General features: G+C 44.1%; 1 protein-coding gene and 1 non-coding gene across 8 annotated transcripts in view; both read left to right on the top strand.

Annotated features, from left to right (window-relative positions):
* The window catches only part of git1 (G protein-coupled receptor kinase interacting ArfGAP 1), a 145,893-nt gene that overhangs the window by 53,161 nt on the left and 74,310 nt on the right, over nt 1–18,422 (top strand). For all 7 annotated transcript variants that reach the window (XM_078422453.1, XM_078422452.1, XM_078422451.1 and 4 more), the window contains exons 2-8: nt 3,406–3,539; nt 6,186–6,298; nt 7,331–7,436; nt 9,471–9,557; nt 12,896–13,026; nt 15,383–15,477; nt 16,150–16,192. In XM_078422453.1, the coding sequence (XP_078278579.1) occupies nt 3,406–3,539; nt 6,186–6,298; nt 7,331–7,436; nt 9,471–9,557; nt 12,896–13,026; nt 15,383–15,477; nt 16,150–16,192 (709 nt within the window). The remainder of the gene's footprint in view (nt 1–3,405; nt 3,540–6,185; nt 6,299–7,330; nt 7,437–9,470; nt 9,558–12,895; nt 13,027–15,382; nt 15,478–16,149; nt 16,193–18,422) is intronic.
* LOC144606574 (U1 spliceosomal RNA) lies at nt 3,970–4,135 on the top strand. The gene has a single exon (XR_013548966.1). It is a non-coding gene; the product is annotated as a U1 spliceosomal RNA (small nuclear RNA).

Here is an 18,422-nt window from a genome sequence, read left to right as displayed (position 1 = left end):
GGTTCTGCTTTTCAATTTAGCCCCTAGCTGCTTAAATTTCCCCCAGCAAAACATCTTTCCTCATACCACCTACGTCATTGGTACCCACATGGACCACGATGGCTGGATCTTTCACCTCCCACTCCAAGTTCCTCTGCAGATCAGACGAGATGTCCCGAACCCAGGTATCAGGCAGGCAACACAGCCTTCGGGATTCTCCATCCTCGTGAAAGCGAATCGTGTCTATTGTCCCCTGACTCTACTATCTCCAATGACAACTATGCGTCTCCTCTTCTCCGCTTTTGAATGGTCCCTTGATGCACGGTGCCATGGTTGGGTTGCACCTCCTTATTACGGCCCTCACACTCCTCTGCACAGGAACATTTGGCCCTCGATCTTCGTCCCAACCATGATGCCAAATTAACCTACTCCATCTGCGTGCACGTGATTCACATCCCTCTGACCCCTGCGTGCTCATGTCTGATTAAATGCCTCTCAAATGTCCCTATCATGTCTGCTTCACACCTCCCCTCTTTCCCAGCGGTTCATTCCAGGCACCTATCATTCTGTTCGTATATAAGCAAAATCTTGTCCCAAACATCTCCTTGGCCACTCTCCTGCTGCTGGCTGCCCAGGGCCAGGGTGAGTAGCTCCCTCTCCCCTTTCCTCTCCCCCCTCGCCTGCCCCCGGCCCCGGGGGAGACTCCCCGGCCAGCAACGGGTCCATGGGCCGTCAGTTAGGGGAGGGTTGCCGGGCCCGCAGGAGAGGTTTGGACCCAACGGGTGATCTAGTCTCCTTTAAACTTTCCCATATTCACCTTAAACCCATGCCCTCCAGATTTTAACAGTTCTGGGAGATGTAACGGGGCGATCAGAACTGCACACATTTGGCTTGCTAACTTAAAAATCAGTTGATACGTTTGCAGAATAACTGGATAAATTGGAGCATGTGTCCGATGAGCCCACGGTAATATGTCACCTCTACTGTATATTTTCAATGTGTGAAGCCCCCATGTGGCAGATAATTGAAATGACAATTTATTTCAGGATTGACTTTGCATCTGAGGTCTTTAGCTCCCTCTGAAACCGAACCAGAAGACATGTGTGAGATCTTACGTTTAAATCAACTGCATCGTACATTTTTCTCCGGTCATCTTTTTGAAAGAGCATATCTTCAGTATAGGCATGCAATGTCAGGTGACTTTGGTAAGGGGAGATTAAACTTGTACAATTGCCCAATATCGATGAAGTGGACCTTGCATGAGAGTGGATAGGGAATCTAGACAGTGAGGTTGAATTTGCATCTTCATTAGTGCTAACTGGTCAGAATTAAGCGAGAGGGAAAATAACTCTCAGCTTCCACACATCTCACTGAGGAACCAGAAACCAACCACACCTCCCACTCTGCTGCTGCTCATGGCCAATATTTTATATCTCCTCCAATGTCATTACGCTTTGATAAAAGTCTTGACCAGAGTTTCACAGACCTGTTTTTACACGATTCCACCCTACACAAATTTATCTCCCATTCTTTGGCAAGGGAATGACTGATGGGGAAGAAGACCCAAAATGCTGGAGTAACTCAGCGGGACAGGCAGCATCTCTGGAGAGAAGGAATGGGTGATGTTTCCAGAGATGCTGCCTATCCCACTAAGTTGATCCAGCATTCTGTCTTATCTTCGGTTTAAGCCAGCATCTGCAATTCCTTCCAGCACACTGATGGGGAGGAATCTTTACTAAAGTTTCAAGATAAGGTGGTCATCTAGATGAGATTGTTTGCCCTGAATTTTTTTATTTGATCTGAAGCTGCAAACTTTGCAAGCTATCATTGAATATCTGTCTGGCTTGCACACAGGAGCCTTTAAATTAGGAAATGGATAGAACCATAGTGATGCAGCATGGAAACAGGCCCTTCGGCCCAACTTGTCCATGCCAACCAAGATGCGTGTACCTGTTCTATGGGCTGTATGTTTGTAAAAATGAGCAATACATTATCTGTTGACTTGAAGCCAAGCTCACAAATAGATGAATACAGTTGCTGCCGTCACCACCTGTCCATGCCCCAACCCCATCAAATTGAGTGCTTCATCTCTATTCTGCCCATAGATTCATAGTCATACAGCATGGAAACGGGCCCTTTGGCCCAACTCATCCATGCCGACCAACATGTCCAATTTGCCCATGTTTGGCCCATAGAAACAGAAAATAGGTGCAGGAGGAGGCCATTTGGCCCTTCGAGCCAGCACCACTTTTCTTTCCTGCATCTACCTTGTCTAGTCCTTTTATAATTTTATACGTCTCTATAAGATCACCTCTCATCCCATATCCCTCCAAACTTTTCCTATCCATGCACCCGTCCAAATGCCCATTAAATGCTGCCATGTTGTCTGCCTCCTCTGGCAGCTCGTTCCACGCACCCACTCCCTCTTACTCGTAGTTTACTTTCAGCAGCGGAGGGTATTAAATGTCTTAAGCTGTCTCCCGCAGTTAGAGCGCACGTTTGAGTTTGCACTTGGCCTATCCTGGCACCATCTGCTCCAGACAAGGTTCTGGGTTTTTTGATGCTACGATGAATTTTTGGAATGCACAGTTTGTGCTTGCAGAGATGTCTCCTAACCTCTGCCTGGATTTTTGACACTTGGATTATTACCATTGTGTCGAGCCATGATTGAATTTTGTTTTGTTGGAATTTCATTATCATAGTTTTTTCCCTTTCCCTTTGAACGTAGCCCACTTTGCTGCACCGGGAGCAAAGATAATCTAAATAACGCTTGTCTCTTGCAAAATAAACAACTGTTTGAAAATGGTCATTGAAAGGTTTAGCAAATCTTCTGTATCATTGCTAATAATGGTGAGTTGTATTTGAATTTAGAGCATTGTGTCATGAAATGCACCATAGATGTTGTATTCCTCCTGCATGGAGCTGGGTGGAAAATACATTACTCTGTCACTATTTTGGGACTTTGTTCTCGACCTACTTTACTTATATGGAGGTAAAGAGACGACAGATGTATGCTGCCTGACCCCGTTAAATTCCTCCAATTAGACAAAGAATGCTGGAGTTTTGGGTCAAGATCTTTCTTCAGACCAAGTCTGAAAAACGTTGTCAACCCAATGCATCACCTATTCCTTTTATCCAGAGATGCTGCCTGACCCACTGAGTTACACCAGCATTCTATGTCTATCCTCGGTGTAAACCAGCTTCTGCAGTTCCTTCCTACACAATTCTTCCATTGCTTGGTTGTGTGCTGTAGCTGTGAGTAGATTGTTATGCATTTTAGAGCTTCTTCATAGCTGCCATCCTATGTGTTGGCTAAGTGGCCAAGTTAGTTATATTTACCAGTTAGGCAAGGATTTCTTTTTTAATCTTTGCCATGCTAATGTTTAATCCGTGCATAGGTTGCTAATTTCACACTGATCTCCACAGATCCTGGTTGGGCATCAATAAACCGTGGGGTGCTGGTCTGTGATGAGTGCTGCAGTGTTCATCGAAGTCTTGGTCGTCATATCTCCATGGTGAAACATCTCCGACACAGCTCGTGGTCTCCCACTCTGCTACACGTGAGTGTTTAAGTGTTTTGTTTAGACATACAGCAGGGGAATGTTTTAAATGTCAGCGTTGGTACGGACTTGGCCAAAGGGCCTGTTTCCATTCGACGATAGACACAAAATGCTGGAGTCACTCAGTCTGAAGAAGGGTCTCGACCCGAAACGTCACCCATTCCTTCTCTCCAGAGATGCTGCCCGTCCCACTGAGTTACTCCAGCCTTTTGTGTCTATCTTTGGTTTAAACCAGCGTCTGCAGTTCCTTCCTACACATTCCACCTGTTTCCATTCTGTTTATATTTCGAGGGCATAGCTCCAAGGCGAGAGGAACAAAGTTTAAAGATGTGCTCGGCAAAGTTGTTTTGAATACAGTGGTGGGTGCCTGGAACGTGTTGCCATGGGTGACGGTGGAGACAGATTGGACAGAGGCATTTACTGACCACTGATACTTGCATGGCAGGGCAGTTAGTATCGGTGGTCATGATGGCCGCTCTCCCAGGACGAGACTATCCCATTGCACTGGGGGTGTGCTGACGCCTGCGATGTCCCCAAATGCCGGATACCCGACGGCAACAATTATGGCAGTGGGGGACTGTGCTCCCGTTCCCTCCCACACTCCAACGATGTGCAGGTTTGTACATTAACTGGCTTCGTATAAATGTTTTAAAAAATTGTCCCTAGTGTGTGTAGGGTAGTGTTAATGTGCGGGTATCGCTGGTCGGTATGGGCCGAAGGGCCTGTTTCCACCCTGTATCTCTAAACTAAATGAAACTAAAATTGAATAGTCGTTTAGATGTACACATGGATATGCAGGGAATGTAGGGATATGGTTCACATGTTTAGTTTAACTTGGCATCGTGTTTGGTACAGACATTGTGGGCCGAAGGGCCTGTCGCTGGGCTGTGTCTACCTCTCTGACCCATCACTGCAAAGTTGGTCATGTTTCAGCTATTCAATAATCAAGGAATGCAAAGTTAATGCAGGGAAGTTAATGCCATTGAAGTAAAAGCTCAGTCATGAATTTATTGCAAGGGGTTGGATATCCGACTCTATTCAGATCTTGCATCCATGACCTTTGTCACAATCTCCAAATGAGGTGTCATTTTATTAAATTTTGTCTTCCTATAAATGTAAAACCAGGTCTTTATTTAAATTTAATCATAGTCTTGGAAAATTCTCATGTAATTTATAAACTTGGGGCTTTTAACTAAGATATAAAATAAGAATTCAGCGTGCTTTTATATTCCACTGATTAAATCGGGGTAGGGACAAGAGTGGGGATTTGATGTTCCAACTGTACAAGACACTGGGGAGATTGTATTTGGGATATTGTGTTCAGATCCCGGCTCCTTGCTGAAGGAAGGATGTCACTAACCTGGAGACGGTGTAGAGAAGATTAGGAAATATGTGACTGGAATGCTTGAGCTTTAGGCTGAGGCTTTTATTCCTGGAGTGTAGGAGGCTAAGGGGTGATCTTAGAGGGGTATAAATATAACTATTTGCCCCAAGGATAATATAATAGAGACTAAAATTAGAGGGTACAGGTTGAAGGTGCAACGAGTAAGATTTAAAGTGGACCTGAGGGACAACATTTACACAGGGCAGTGAACATGTGGATTTTAAAATTATATTTTTCCAAAATATACTTTATTGGAGAAATACATGATCCTTCCAAAACTCCATCCGACATTCCCAGAGGCTATACATACATTCAATACTGTTTACACAGATCACACATTTTTACCCCCCACCCTTGCCACTCATGTGGCCCACTGGCGTGGAATCCCTTCCCTTATGTGGAGGGGCGTCTCCACCACACCCTGCCCCCCATGTCCAGCAGCGGAAGGACCTTAGACTGTGGTCCTCCCCCACAGGGCCTTGGCATTGGCTGCACCGAGCCTCAGTGCGTCCCTCAGCACGTACTCCTGCAGTCTGCAGCGGGCCAGTCGGCAACATTCCCCCACGGACAGCTCGCCCCGCTGGGAGATCAACAAAGCTCGGGCAAACCAAAGAGCGTCTTTCACCGAGTAGATAACCTTCCAGCAGCACTCGATGTCAGTCTCTGAATGCGTCCCTGGGAACAGTCCGTAAATCACAGTCATGTGGAATGAGCTGTCAGAGTAAATGGTAGAGGTCAGTACAATTACAGTGTTTAAAAGCATTTGGATAGGTACATGGATAGGAAGGCCACTGGGCCGCACTGAGACATAATGCAACCTGTTTCTCCCAGGCAACACGTGAATTTATTTCCATTGTTCTTCTCAATGGCTTACACCTTGAACTCCCATTGTGTTCAACCGTTTGAACCCAGCTCCTTTCATGTAAGCTCATTGATTTTATATTGTGTTCCAGTAAACCATGTTGAATCCTAGTAAATCAACATCAAAGCCCATGACCGCCCATGTGTGTGTGTGTGTGTGTGTGTGTGTGTGTGTGTGTGTGTGTGGAAGATGGAGGAAGTAGAGTTGATGTAACTGTGGGAAAGCGAGGGCTTGCAATGAACATTGGGCACAAACTAATGTCGTGAGATGGAAAAATCAACTACGGTATGGGAGGAATCGGTGATGGCCAGGTGAAAGTGTTAATTGGCAGGGTGCTCTCTTCTGGGTTTTTTTAAGCCGTACTAAAGTGTTTGGTTGTCCACGTTTTCTCTCCTCATAGATGGTCCAGACCCTGGCGAGTAACGGAGCCAACTCCATCTGGGAGCACTCGCTGCTTGATCCCGCGCAAGTGCAGAGTGGCCGGCGGAAGCCAAACCCCCAGGATAAAGTGCAGTGAGTACCGCTCACCTTAAGTACATCCTGCTGGGTTGAAGATGGATGAATGCACATGGTCCAGGCAACATGGCGTGATCCAAGTGGAATTGGCATCCCAGAGAGAAAACCATTCTTGGGCTGTGGGGAATACGTTCGTACGTTCATTAGTGATAGGAGCAAAATTAGGCCATTCAGCTCATCGTGAGCACTTCACCATTCAATCACGACCGATCTACATCTCTCCCTCCTAACCCCATTCTCCTGCCTTCTCCCCATAACCCCAGACACCCATGCTAATCAAGAATCCATCTCTGCCATAAAAATATCCATTGACTTGGCCTCCACGGCCTTTTGTGGCAATGAATTCCACAGATTCACCACCCTCCAACAAAAGAAATTCCTCCTCATCTCCTTCCTAAAGGAGCATCCTTTAATTCTGAGGCCAATGATCCCTGGTCATAGACTTTCCCACTGGCAGAAACATCCTCTCCGCATCTACTCTATCCAGGCCTCTATCGAAATAGCCAATGTATATCCAAATCAAAGATAGACACAAAAAGCTGGAGTGACTCAGCAGGATAGGCAGCATCTCTGGAGAGAAGGAATGGGTGATGTTTCGGGTCGAGACCCTCCTTCAAATCCAAATCAGTTGATTATTGAGGTTTGATCAATATTTAGTCAAGTGCTTATAATAAGTAATACGATCTTGTAATATCTTTATTCAAGATGTTATAAGATCTTTTCCATGTAATAAGATCTTAACTTTTGAAGGTACCTTTGAGTGTTAAGATCTTGTTATTACATGGATCTTCAGAGTTTCTGTTGAGAATAACAATGTGCAAATAATATTAATTACTGACTAAAATAGATTCTCTTCAAAATAGACCAGTTGAGGATAATAAACTTAAAACTACATTCTTACAAATGTAGATAGTCATGACTGAGCCTAACAATGGAACTGATTCTGTGGAATTGCTGATAGCACTCAGTGATCTTCAGTTATCACATTGCTAAAATGTGCCTTTGTCTTGTGTTTGAATACATCTGCAGTCCCACTAAGGCAGAGTTCATCAGAGCCAAATACCAGATGTTGGCGTTTGTACACAAGCTGCCTTGTCGTGATGATGATGGTGTTACCACAAAGGATCTGAGCAAGGTGAGATCAGTTGAACAGAAATTGTGAAGTTCCAATTTAGAGTTTGGTTATATTTGAATATCTGGAGATTAGCAAATAGGTGTCATAAGGCAAGATATTACTTCAAATCAATTGGGTGGGTAGGAACTGCAGATGCTCGTATACGCCGAAGATGGTTGCAAAATGCTGGAGTAACTCAGCGAGACTGTCGGCATCTTTGGGAAAAAGGAAAAGGTGACGTTTCGGCTCGAGACCTTTCTTGAACCCTTGAAGAAGGGTCTCAACCCGAAACGTTACCTATGCCTTTTCTCCACAAAATGAGCTTGCTGACGCTACAGTTCAGCTTGAAGTGGCCAGGTGGGAATATCACAGGTGGTACATTGAATATTAGCAGCAAAATGTTGAGGAAACAAAATGTTAAACTATTCCCTACTTGAATTGATCTGCAATACCTGACTTCATAAGTGATAGGACCAGAATTAGACAATTCGACCCATCAAGTCTACTCCGCCATTCGATCATGGCTGCTCTATCTTTCCCGCCTAATCCCATTCTCCTGCCTTCTCCCCATAACCCCTGACGCCAGTACTAATCAAGAAATTGATTTGATTTGATTCCAAGAAACTGGAATTAATTTATACATAAAAAGGCTGGAGGAACTCGGTGGGTCAGGCAGTGAATGAACAGACACTGCTTTATGCTGGGACCCTTCTTCAGACTCTTCTCTCCACAGATGCTGCCTGACCTGCTGAGTTCCGCCAGCCTATTGGTTTTTTTTTTGTTGCTGAAGGTTCCTGTATCTTCAGTCTCTTGTGTTTGCAATTGACTTGATATTTACTTTTTTTTTAAAAAGGCAATCAGAATGATCCCCTGGGTGGGAGTTTGGAATGTTATTAACATCATAAATCTTTTTTTTTTGGAAATAGCATTTAGAAGTAAGCAAACAGCAAATGATTGGGTTTTGCTTCTAAGTTTTTGTAAATTAGGCTGGGAGCATGTTGATAAAACGCTTCAAGCTATGCCTGCTCATCTCCCTGACGTTATTAGAGCAGCATTTCATTGTTGCCAGCTGATCATGCAGAAACGCAAATAACATTTTCTGACATTTGCATTTATCTCCTTATTTACTTCAATTTAATCTTCAGGAATCTGAAAGAGCTTTCCAACACAGAAGGTTGCAAGCATAAATATTGCTGGCTTTATTATGCCCTGGAGCACACTGTGGGAAATTGCAATGTCATTTTCCAGAGATTAATCATGGCAGTATGCTTTGCTGAATGCTGCACTTCTCATTAAAATATCGTTACACTGTCATTAGAATATCTTGAGACCAATTTGTGAAGCTCGAGAAAATACGTTCATTTCATGGAAAGGATTTTCACTGGACTTCAAATAGTTGTCCAGTTAACTGAGAGATGCTGGAATCTTGAGCTGCAGTGCTGGAGGAACTCAGCGGGTCAGACAGCATGTGTGGAGGGAGCAGACAGGCAATGTTTCAGGTCGGGACCCTTCAAGCTATGGGGCCAATTCACGTTTCTGTATCTTATTACATGGAAAACTGTTAGCTCAAACCCACTGTTGCTATCTATAATTAGCACTTCTGCCTTGATTTTAAAAGTTTGAAGTCTCAATAATAGATAATTTTTGCATATCTGTGCTAGGAATTTGATGTATTTATTAAAACCAAAACATTGCAGATGCTGGAAATCTAAAAAAGAATACAATGTTTGAAGATGCTCAACTATAAGGCTGATGCCAGAAACTGTTAGTATTTCAAAGTAATGACTTTACACCGGAAATTGAAAGAGTTTTTAAGCAATAAAACAGTGTAAAGATGTCAGAAGAGGAAGGTAAAGTTTTCTTGGGTTAATTTATACAAACTTGGAAGATTTGTTCCAGTGTTTATGGATCTGAGCATATAAATCAAATTACAGATATATACCCTAATATAATAAGGCAATAATATTTATCCTGTGGTTCTCCTTGAGTATCTGTAAAATGACAATGAATTATATTATCATAAGTATAATGTTTGTACCTTTTGTCTTGCACCAGCAATTGCATTCCAGTGTACGGACAGGGAACTTGGAGACGTGTATCAGGTTACTGTCGCTGGGAGCACAGGCCAATTTCTTTCATCCGGTAAAGTTCATTTTGGTTCCTAGTTTGTAGCATTCTGTAATCTTGATTCATTAGGGAACGTGTAAGTTGGTAAGAGGGGGCTACACAGTGGTGCAGCAATATAGTCGCTGCCTCACAGCGCCAAAGACCCCAGTTCGATCCTTACTATGGGTGCTGTGTGTATGGAGTTTGCACGTTCTCCCTGTGACCACGTGGGTTTCCTCCGGGTGCTCCAGTTTCCTCTCGCACTCCAAAGACATGCAGGTTTGCCGGTTAATTGGCTTCGGTAAAATTGTAAATTGTCCCTAGTTTGTAGGATCGTGCTAGTGTACAGGGTGATCGCTGGTCAGTGCAGATTCTATGGGCCTGTTTCCCTGCTGAATCTCTAAAGTCTAAAGAGAGAGCACCACTGATGAAAGGTGCCGTCCAATATGGTATCGCTTTCTTAAGGTCATAAAGAATAGGAGTAGAATTAGGCCATTCGGTCCATCAAGTCTACTCCGCCATTCAATCATGGCTGATCTATCTCTCCCCCTTAACCCCATTCTCCTGCCTTTCCCCCATAACCTCTGACACCCGGACTAATCAACAATCTTGTTCAGCTACTGATGAACAATCTTTGCATTTATTTTATTCCTTGACTTTTCAGTTTCATTTCAGCTCGTCATGATGTTAGAATCAACAACAAAATCAAAGCATTCATATATGTCAGTTCTTTGCAAATTAAAAGTTGTGAACAGCAGAAGGGCCTCGTCTTCTGCTCACAATGACCAGAAGTTGTGTTCTCACACCAGACTCGGTCTGGGATTGATGCAGAAGCCTAAAGCATATTGAACGCACCAGCAGCGGAGGTGAACTCTCGGCAAAACACCAACGAGCCTTGTCCAGACAAGAACCGCACAGTGGTGCACTTGGTAGAGCTGCTGCCTCAAACCCACAGAGACCCGTGTTCAGTCCTGACCTCGGGTGCTGACTGAGTGGAGTTTCTATGCACTCCCATGGGTTTCCTCCAGGTGCTCCAGTTTCCTCCCACATCACAGATTGGGTTTGTAGATTAATTGGCCCTCTAAGCTGCGCCTGATGTTTAGGGAGTGGATGGGAAAGTGGGATAACACAGAACTAGTCTTCTTATCGAGTCCACGTCAGAAGATTAGAAATTGTTCAGCCAGAGCTGGACACACTTCTCAGCATCTGCAAACAATGGCGTCTTGGGCTTTTTGTGCTTCTTGTGTGTAGTGATGGGAAGATTGGTGGAGACAGGGCCACAATGTGAACGCTCTTTCCTTGACCCCAACACAGAACTAGTGTGAAGGGGTGATCGCTGTTTGCCATGTACTCTGTGGACCAAAAGGCCCTGCCTCTGTGGACCAGGGCAGGCAGCATCTGGGGTGGGAATGGACAGGCAGCGTATTGGGTTGGAGCAATTCTTCAACGTGCTTGCACTATCCTGTCAATGCTACATCTCTCAACTACACTGATAAACTGAAACACCAGCAAGCTTTTATATTGAAATAAAGCCAGGTGTTTAAAGCTGCTGCGCATCTTTCAATTTGGTGATTTGAAATCACTTAAAATTAACCTATTGGATTTAAAGGTTTGATGAAATCTTAGTGCAAAAACACATCTTTGCTTGCTCTCAACTCATACAAGCACTTCATTGAACTTTCTTCCTGCTTTCCTTCCATCTCTAAAGGTTCAAGAAATAAACAAAAGATGAATTGAGAGATCAGTATGCTATGAAGTTGTTTTTTAAATTGAGCTGTACTCAAAGTAAGCTTTTTTGTTCCAAAAGAAGCACTTTATGTTTTATCCACTTTTGTTTGCATTACAAAGGTGTAAGATGTTGGAATCTGCATGACATGAATGTTTGTCATTTGTACACAAACGTATGTATTGGTTCGTGTTGTACCATGTATTCCTTGTTTCCTTATCTCTTTTCCATTCTTCGCTTGAAAATTGCCAAACTGCTTCCAAAACCGTCCGTGGCTTTTACTATATTTGGGGAGCTCTGCTCTGATCACGATCGACAGCGAGACGTTGGAAGAGATGAATGTACAATTATAGAACGATGAAGTGCAGTCTTCTGTTCACTCTTTAGTATAGCTATCCAATTACTCAGTTCAGTTTAATTTATTGTCACATGTAACGAGGTACAGTGAAAAGCTTTTGTGTGCTTTCCAGTCAGCAGAAAGACAATACATGGTTACAATGGAGCCATTTACAGTGTATAGATACGTGATAAAGGAATAACGTTTAGTGCAGGGTAAAGTCCGATCAAGGATAGTCCGAGGGTCACCAATGTGGTAGATAGTAGCTCAGCACTGCTCTCTGGTTGTGGTGGGATGGTTGTACCTAGGCCTGCAAAACCTCCTCTTGAAGTTGAATTCCACATTGAAATTCTGTGCAAAAAAGGTGCTGGAGGAAGTCAGCAGGGCAGGCAGCATCTGTGGTGAGAATGGACAGGCAGTGTATTGGGTTAGAGCGATTCTTCAACGTGCTTGCACAATCCTTTCATTGTCCCTATACGTGCTCTAACTAAATTTAATAAACGCAATATGCATGACCAATTTTGTCACTTTAATCTGGTATGTCGACTGGTGGACCATTAGCGAAACTCCATTTTCACTCGCGTCAATGTTTTAATGAATAATTGTCACTGATAGAGACTAAAAGCATCTACTTCTCCACTGTTGAAGTCGGCTTTAATTTAACTTTTTGTCAACACCTTGAACAGAGTGTGACATTTCCACATGCACTTGCTTTCTGCATGGGATGGCATTGGTAATTTAATAATTTGTTTCAAGTTTAGTGCATTTCATTCTGAGAAGTTGACCTTCAGGAGCTACATTGAGAATGTTCGTACTTATTTTCACACATTCCATCTGCAGGATACTGTGAGAGATGACAATAAAAATGCTTTGTGGGTCTGACTGATGGAAAGATCCAACACAGAAGTAGACCCTTTAGCCCACTGAGTCCAGGCTGACCATCGGTCACCCATTCACACCATTCTATGCTACCCCACTTCTGCATCCACTCCCGACACACCAGATCAATCTACAAACCCGCACGTCTTTGGGATATGGAAGGATACCGGAGCACCCGGAGCAAACCTACACAGTCACGGGGAGCGCACGCAAACTCCACACAGACAGCACGCGAGATCAGGATCGATCCCAGGTCTCTGGCGCCATGAGGCAGCAGCACTACCCGCTGTACCACCCAATGGAGTGATAACCGTCCAAGTTGTTAAAGTCATGTATACTTGTATAATCCTACAACGTGAAAGATGGAGTAATTATAGAATCAGCTGGAGTGCTTGTTTGATTTATTAACTACAGTTGATCTCTGCTCATTAGGAGAAAGGCAGTACTCCTCTGCATGTCGCTGCCAAGGCAGGCCAGATACATCAGGCCGAGCTACTGGTCATCTACGGTGCTGACCCAGGAGCACCCGATGTCAACGGGAGAACGCCGATAGATTATGCCAGGTCAGTGGATAGATGGAGGACCAGCATCCTCCATCACTATGCACCGCCCCTTCAACTTGCTGCCAACGTTAGGGACCCGAGAACTAGACGTTGGTTTAAGGCGAGGGGGAAAACATTTAATAGGAACCTGACGGGTTCTAACCTGACCTTTGTACAAAGTGGGTGACTGTAAGGAACGAGCTAGTTGAGGCAGGTACCATCGCAACGTTTCAGAAACATTTGGACGGGTGCATGGATAGAACAGGCTTGGAAGGATATGGGCCAAATGCAGGCAGATGGGACTAGTGAAGATGGGACTAGTGTAGATGGGACTAGTGTAGATGGGACTAGTGTAGATGGGACTAGTGTAGATGGGACTAGTGTAGATGGGACTAGTGTAGATGGGACTAGTGTAGATGGGACTAGTGTAGATGGGACTAGTGTAGATGGGACTAGTGTAGATGGGACATGTTGGTCGGTGTGGGCAAGTTGTGCGATGGGCCTGTTTCCACACTGTATGACTATGATCATAAGATACAGGTGCAGAATTAGGCCATTCGATCCATCGAGTCTGCTCCTCCATTCGATCATGGCAGGAAATAGGTGACGCTTTGGGTCGAGACCCTTCTTCAGACTGGTTAGGGATAAGGGAGACGAGAGATATAGACGATGAGAGAGGCGTTACTGTTAATTGGAGCTGCATTTACAAACTGGGTGAGTGAGGACTTACAGTGCTGCTGTCGACTGCTGCTTTCATTCCTGTTAAGGATTGTACTGTTATGTATATATTTTATTAGATTTGGTTTAATGCTTTTGCTATGGAAATAGTTCAGTCAAAAAGCATTACTATGAAAGATTGATGTGGGTTATTCTTATGAAATGATGTTTAAATTCCCCAAAATTTTGCCCTCAGCATTTGGGGAAGAGCACACTGATTTGCTACGACAAGATTAGTCTTGTCAGAAATAAAAACACATCTGAAGTCCTAGTTCTGTGCAATCTGAGACTGATTCTGTGTGTAAAGTGCTGTGTTCATGCCATGTTTCCACCATTCCCCTTGGAACAAAGCAGGTTTTCACGGCCACAGTTCCCCATATGGGCAGGGCCAGGAGGAAGGGGCACTGGCAACAAAGCACAGCCCTCTTACACGTCATCATATTTTTGCATTGAATATCTTCTATTCTTCCAGAATGATACTCCTGTCAAGTCAATTGTAAAGATTCTGAAGATTCAAGGTCTCTAGGAACTAGTTTTGATACCATGAACTTTTTATTGTCCAATACTTCTGCCTGGATCAGTGTCACTTTTGATTTATAAAATATAGCAAGTTCCCCTTTGAGTTTTAAAATAAAACGCAGTACATTGATAGGATCGGTTTAGAGGGATATGGTGCAAACGCAGGCAGGTGGGACTAGTGTAGATGGGGCATGTTGGTCGGTGTGGGCAGGTAGGACTAGTGTAGATGGGGCATGTTGGTCGGTGTGGGACTAGTGTAGATGGGGCATGTTGGTCGGTGTGGGCAAGGTAGGACTAGTGTAGATGGGGCATGTTGGTCGTTGTGGGCAAGGTGGGACTAGTGTAGATGGGGCATGTTGGTCAGTGTGGGCAAGGTGGGACTAGTGTAGATGGGGCATGTTGGTCGGTGTGGGCAAGGTGGGACTAGTGTAGATGGGGCATGTCGGTCGGTGTGGGCAGGTGGGACTAGTGTAGATGGGGCATGTCGGTCGGTGTGGGCAGGTGGGACTAGTGTAGATGGGGCATTTTTGGTCGGTGTGGGCAAGGTGGGACTAGTGTAGATGGGGCATGTTGGTCAATGTGGGTGGGTGGGACTCGTGTAGATGGGGCATGTTGGTCGGTGTAGGCATGTTGGGCTAAAGGGTCTGTTTCCACACTTTATAACTGAGGATTGAGATGCCCATTAGTTTAAAATCAGGAGAGTAGAAAGTATCTGCAATTCTGCAACCGTGTCAAAGCCTCTTCAAAACTCCACACTGCAAAAGATCGCTTTAATTTCCCATCCTTAATCCTAGCATGGTCCAGGCGATAAAAAGCATGGATGGTCAGGCAGCACCTGCAAACTCAACAGCTTGTGTTTGGAATTAGCACATCTTTCAGTCAATCTCTGACTGCATTTCAAGCATTTTGTAGCTTTGGGATTTATGGCATTTTCTAAATTTTATTAAAAAGATTAATTCTACGTGATGATCCAGCTGGTATCCCAAGTGCAATAAATTGCTGTTTGTTAACAATTAACACTTGTGTCTGGTATAATTAATGTATAATGGGCCCACGACCTCAGGAAAGGCTGAGTTCTTGCTCTCGTCTCCCTGTGGCTAATTGTGGTGATCTTTTCTCTCTGTTTCATAACCCCATGCAGACAAGCAAATCACCATGAGCTTGCCGACAGACTGGTGGAGTGTCAATATGAGCTTACAGACAGGCTGGCATTTTACCTTTGTGGACGGAGACCGGGTCAGTAATTTCTCCAAAGCTCTCTGGTCGATATCTGTTCGTGCTATGAATATGGCGACTAGATAAAAGTAATTAGGTAACCAAAATTCCTCTCCAATCACCCAAAACACTGATCTTCCAAGCACCAGTCAGCCCAGCTGTGTGTTTCCCTCTGCAAGCATTTAGAAGCTAATCAGAGACATGGTTGAGGATGACCGTACAATATCTATAAATCTCCTGTTTTTAATGTTACCGCAGTTCATATACAAGGGGTCTAGTTTCATCGCCACGATGCTGGAATAGCTGGGGACAACGTGAAACCACATATATTTCTCCAAGGATTGTTTACTCAAGAACCAAGTCAAGTTTTTTTGTAAGATAGATACAATAAGCTGGAGTAACTCAACGGGTCAGACAACATCTCTGGAGAAGAGGAATAGGTGATGATTCCGGTCGAGACACTTCTTCAGACTGTCTGAAGAAGATGGGAGAAGAGTCTCGACCCAAAACGTCATCCATTCCTTTTCTTCAGAGATGCTGCCTGTCCCGCTGAGTTACTCCAGCTTTTTGTGTCTATCTTCAGTTTAAACCAGTATCTGCAGTTCCTTCCTCCACATAGTTTCTTTGATGTGGGCCTTGCCCTCGGTGGCTTGACATTACAACATTGATGGTTTTGTTCTCCTTTTTCCACAGATCACAAAAATGGGCATTATGTCATTCCCCAAATGGCAGACAGGTGAGACTCCACCTTGCTTCACTGAAGGGTTGCTAGTTATTGGAGAATAGTAGTACACGTGTAGCTGTGCTCATCTTCACAATATTAACACCCCGGTTCTCTTTGAAAGCTGATATCGTTTCCATTTCTTTCATTTGTGCTTTGATTTCAGTGATGCCCTGGTTTCAGGATCTAGTAAATCATCTGTTTCAGTTCTGGCCTCCGCTTTGCATTCATTTTAGTAGATTCTTGTGGTTGAGTTTTGCAGATTTTCGTTTTCAGTTAGAATTATAATGTGCATGAATCTGGACATGTTTGTTAGTATTTGGAAAAATGAGCAAGTGCCGGTTCAAAAGGGGGCGGAGAAATTTCTGAGTAGATTTCTCGAATATATCGTGACGCGGTGCTGAAATCTTCTTTCATGTAGTTCAATATGTTGATGCATCAGCTGAGAGAGGAAGTTTGAATTTTATTTTGGATGGGGCAGCAGTGAAACTACCTACCTTGTACAAAGAAAAACATGTCAAATACATGCACATTCAAACATGCAGCTGTTTTTCGTTTGGGAAATCCATCAGTAGTTTTCACTGATTTGAGATTTGCTTGGCTGGGATTCATTGTTTCATTCCTTTGCAAAAAATGGCCACATAAACCCAATGCAAAGTCCCATAAATGTGCAGGTGATAGTATTGCAATTTTTCTCAGAGGCGCTGATTTCCGATCACTCAGATTGTCTGCTGTGGCATTCGTGTTTTGTCATAGCAACTGTGATGTTTGAGCAGAAAAACAGTGTTGGTGGATCTCGGTGGGTCTGGCAGCATCTCTGGCGAAAAGGAATAGGTGACGTTTCGGGGTGAGACCCTTCTTCAGACTAATGATAGGTGGATATAGGTGAGGGGATGTTTTGCACGGGTACTTTGCTTGTTGGGCTTTCTGCAGGTAGTTAACACGTATTATCATGGGTCTGCAAGGCAGACACAAAATGGAGTAACTCAGCGGCTCAGGGCAGCATCTCGGGAGAGAAGGAATGGGTGATGTTTCAGGTCGAGACACTTCTTCACCCTGAAGAAGGGTCTCTACCCGAAACGTCACCCATTCCTTCTCTCCTAAGATGTTGCCTGACCCGCAGAGTTACTCCAGCATTTTGTGTCTACCTTTGATTTAAACCAGCATCTGCAGTTTTTTTTTTGTCCTACGAGTCTTGGTCATGGGTCTGGACTTGTATTGATAACAGATAGACTCAAAATGCTGGATTAATTCAACGGGACAGACAGCATCTCTGGAGAGAAGGAATGGGTAAAGACTGGCGGAGAGTCTCGACCCGAAACGTCACCCATTCCTTCTCTCCAGAGACGCTGCCTGTCCCACTGAGTAACTCCAGCATTTTGTGTCTATCTTCGAGTTAAACCAACATCTGCAGTTCCTTCCTACACGTGTATTGATTGCAGGCCAGGTACAGGAGTAGGTTCTACACATGGTCTACACGTGTATTGATTGCAGGCCAGGTACAGGAATAGGTTCTACACGTGGTCTACACGTGTATTGATCGCAGGCCAGGTACAGGAGTAGGTTCTCAAAAGGGAAACTTGTGAAGCAACTAGACCTTTTACACCAATCGAATTATTTTGTTATTGTCTTTAAGGACGTTGGCTTCTTAAGATTATCACTCGTTTAGTGTTATTTTGAAGGATTGAAATTAGTGCAAAATCTTTTAATAAAAATAGCATAGAAGGCCCCTTCCATTACCAGCGTAATCATTCAGTACGTGTAACCATTGGTTACAAAGCTAAGCTTACTTTGTTTAAGGTAAAAGAGCCATTAGGAGGCAGTGATCACAACATGATAAGTTTTACTCTGCAAATGGAAAGGCAGAAGGGAAAATCGGAAGTGTCGGTATTACAGTATAGCAAAGGGGATTACAGAGGCATGAGGCAGGAGCTGGCCAAAATTGATTGGAAGGAGGCCCTAGCAGGGAAGACGGTAGAACAGCAATGGCAGGTATTCCTGGGAATAATGCAGAGGTTGCAGGATCAATTTATTCCAATGAGGTGGAAAGACTCTAAGGGGAGTAAGAGACACCTGTGGCTGACGAGGGAAGTCAGGGACAGCATAAAAATTAAGGAGAGGAAGTATAACATAGCAAAGAAGAGTGGGAAGACAGAGGATTGGGACTCTTTTAAAGAGCAACAAAAGTTAACTAAAAAGGCAATACGGGGAGAAAAGATGAGGTACGAGGGTAAACTAGCCAATA

This window comes from Rhinoraja longicauda, chromosome 26 (genome assembly GCF_053455715.1).
Source record: "Rhinoraja longicauda isolate Sanriku21f chromosome 26, sRhiLon1.1, whole genome shotgun sequence".
Lineage (NCBI taxonomy): Eukaryota > Metazoa > Chordata > Chondrichthyes > Rajiformes > Arhynchobatidae > Rhinoraja > Rhinoraja longicauda.
This window is presented reverse-complemented; position numbering and strand designations above follow the sequence as displayed.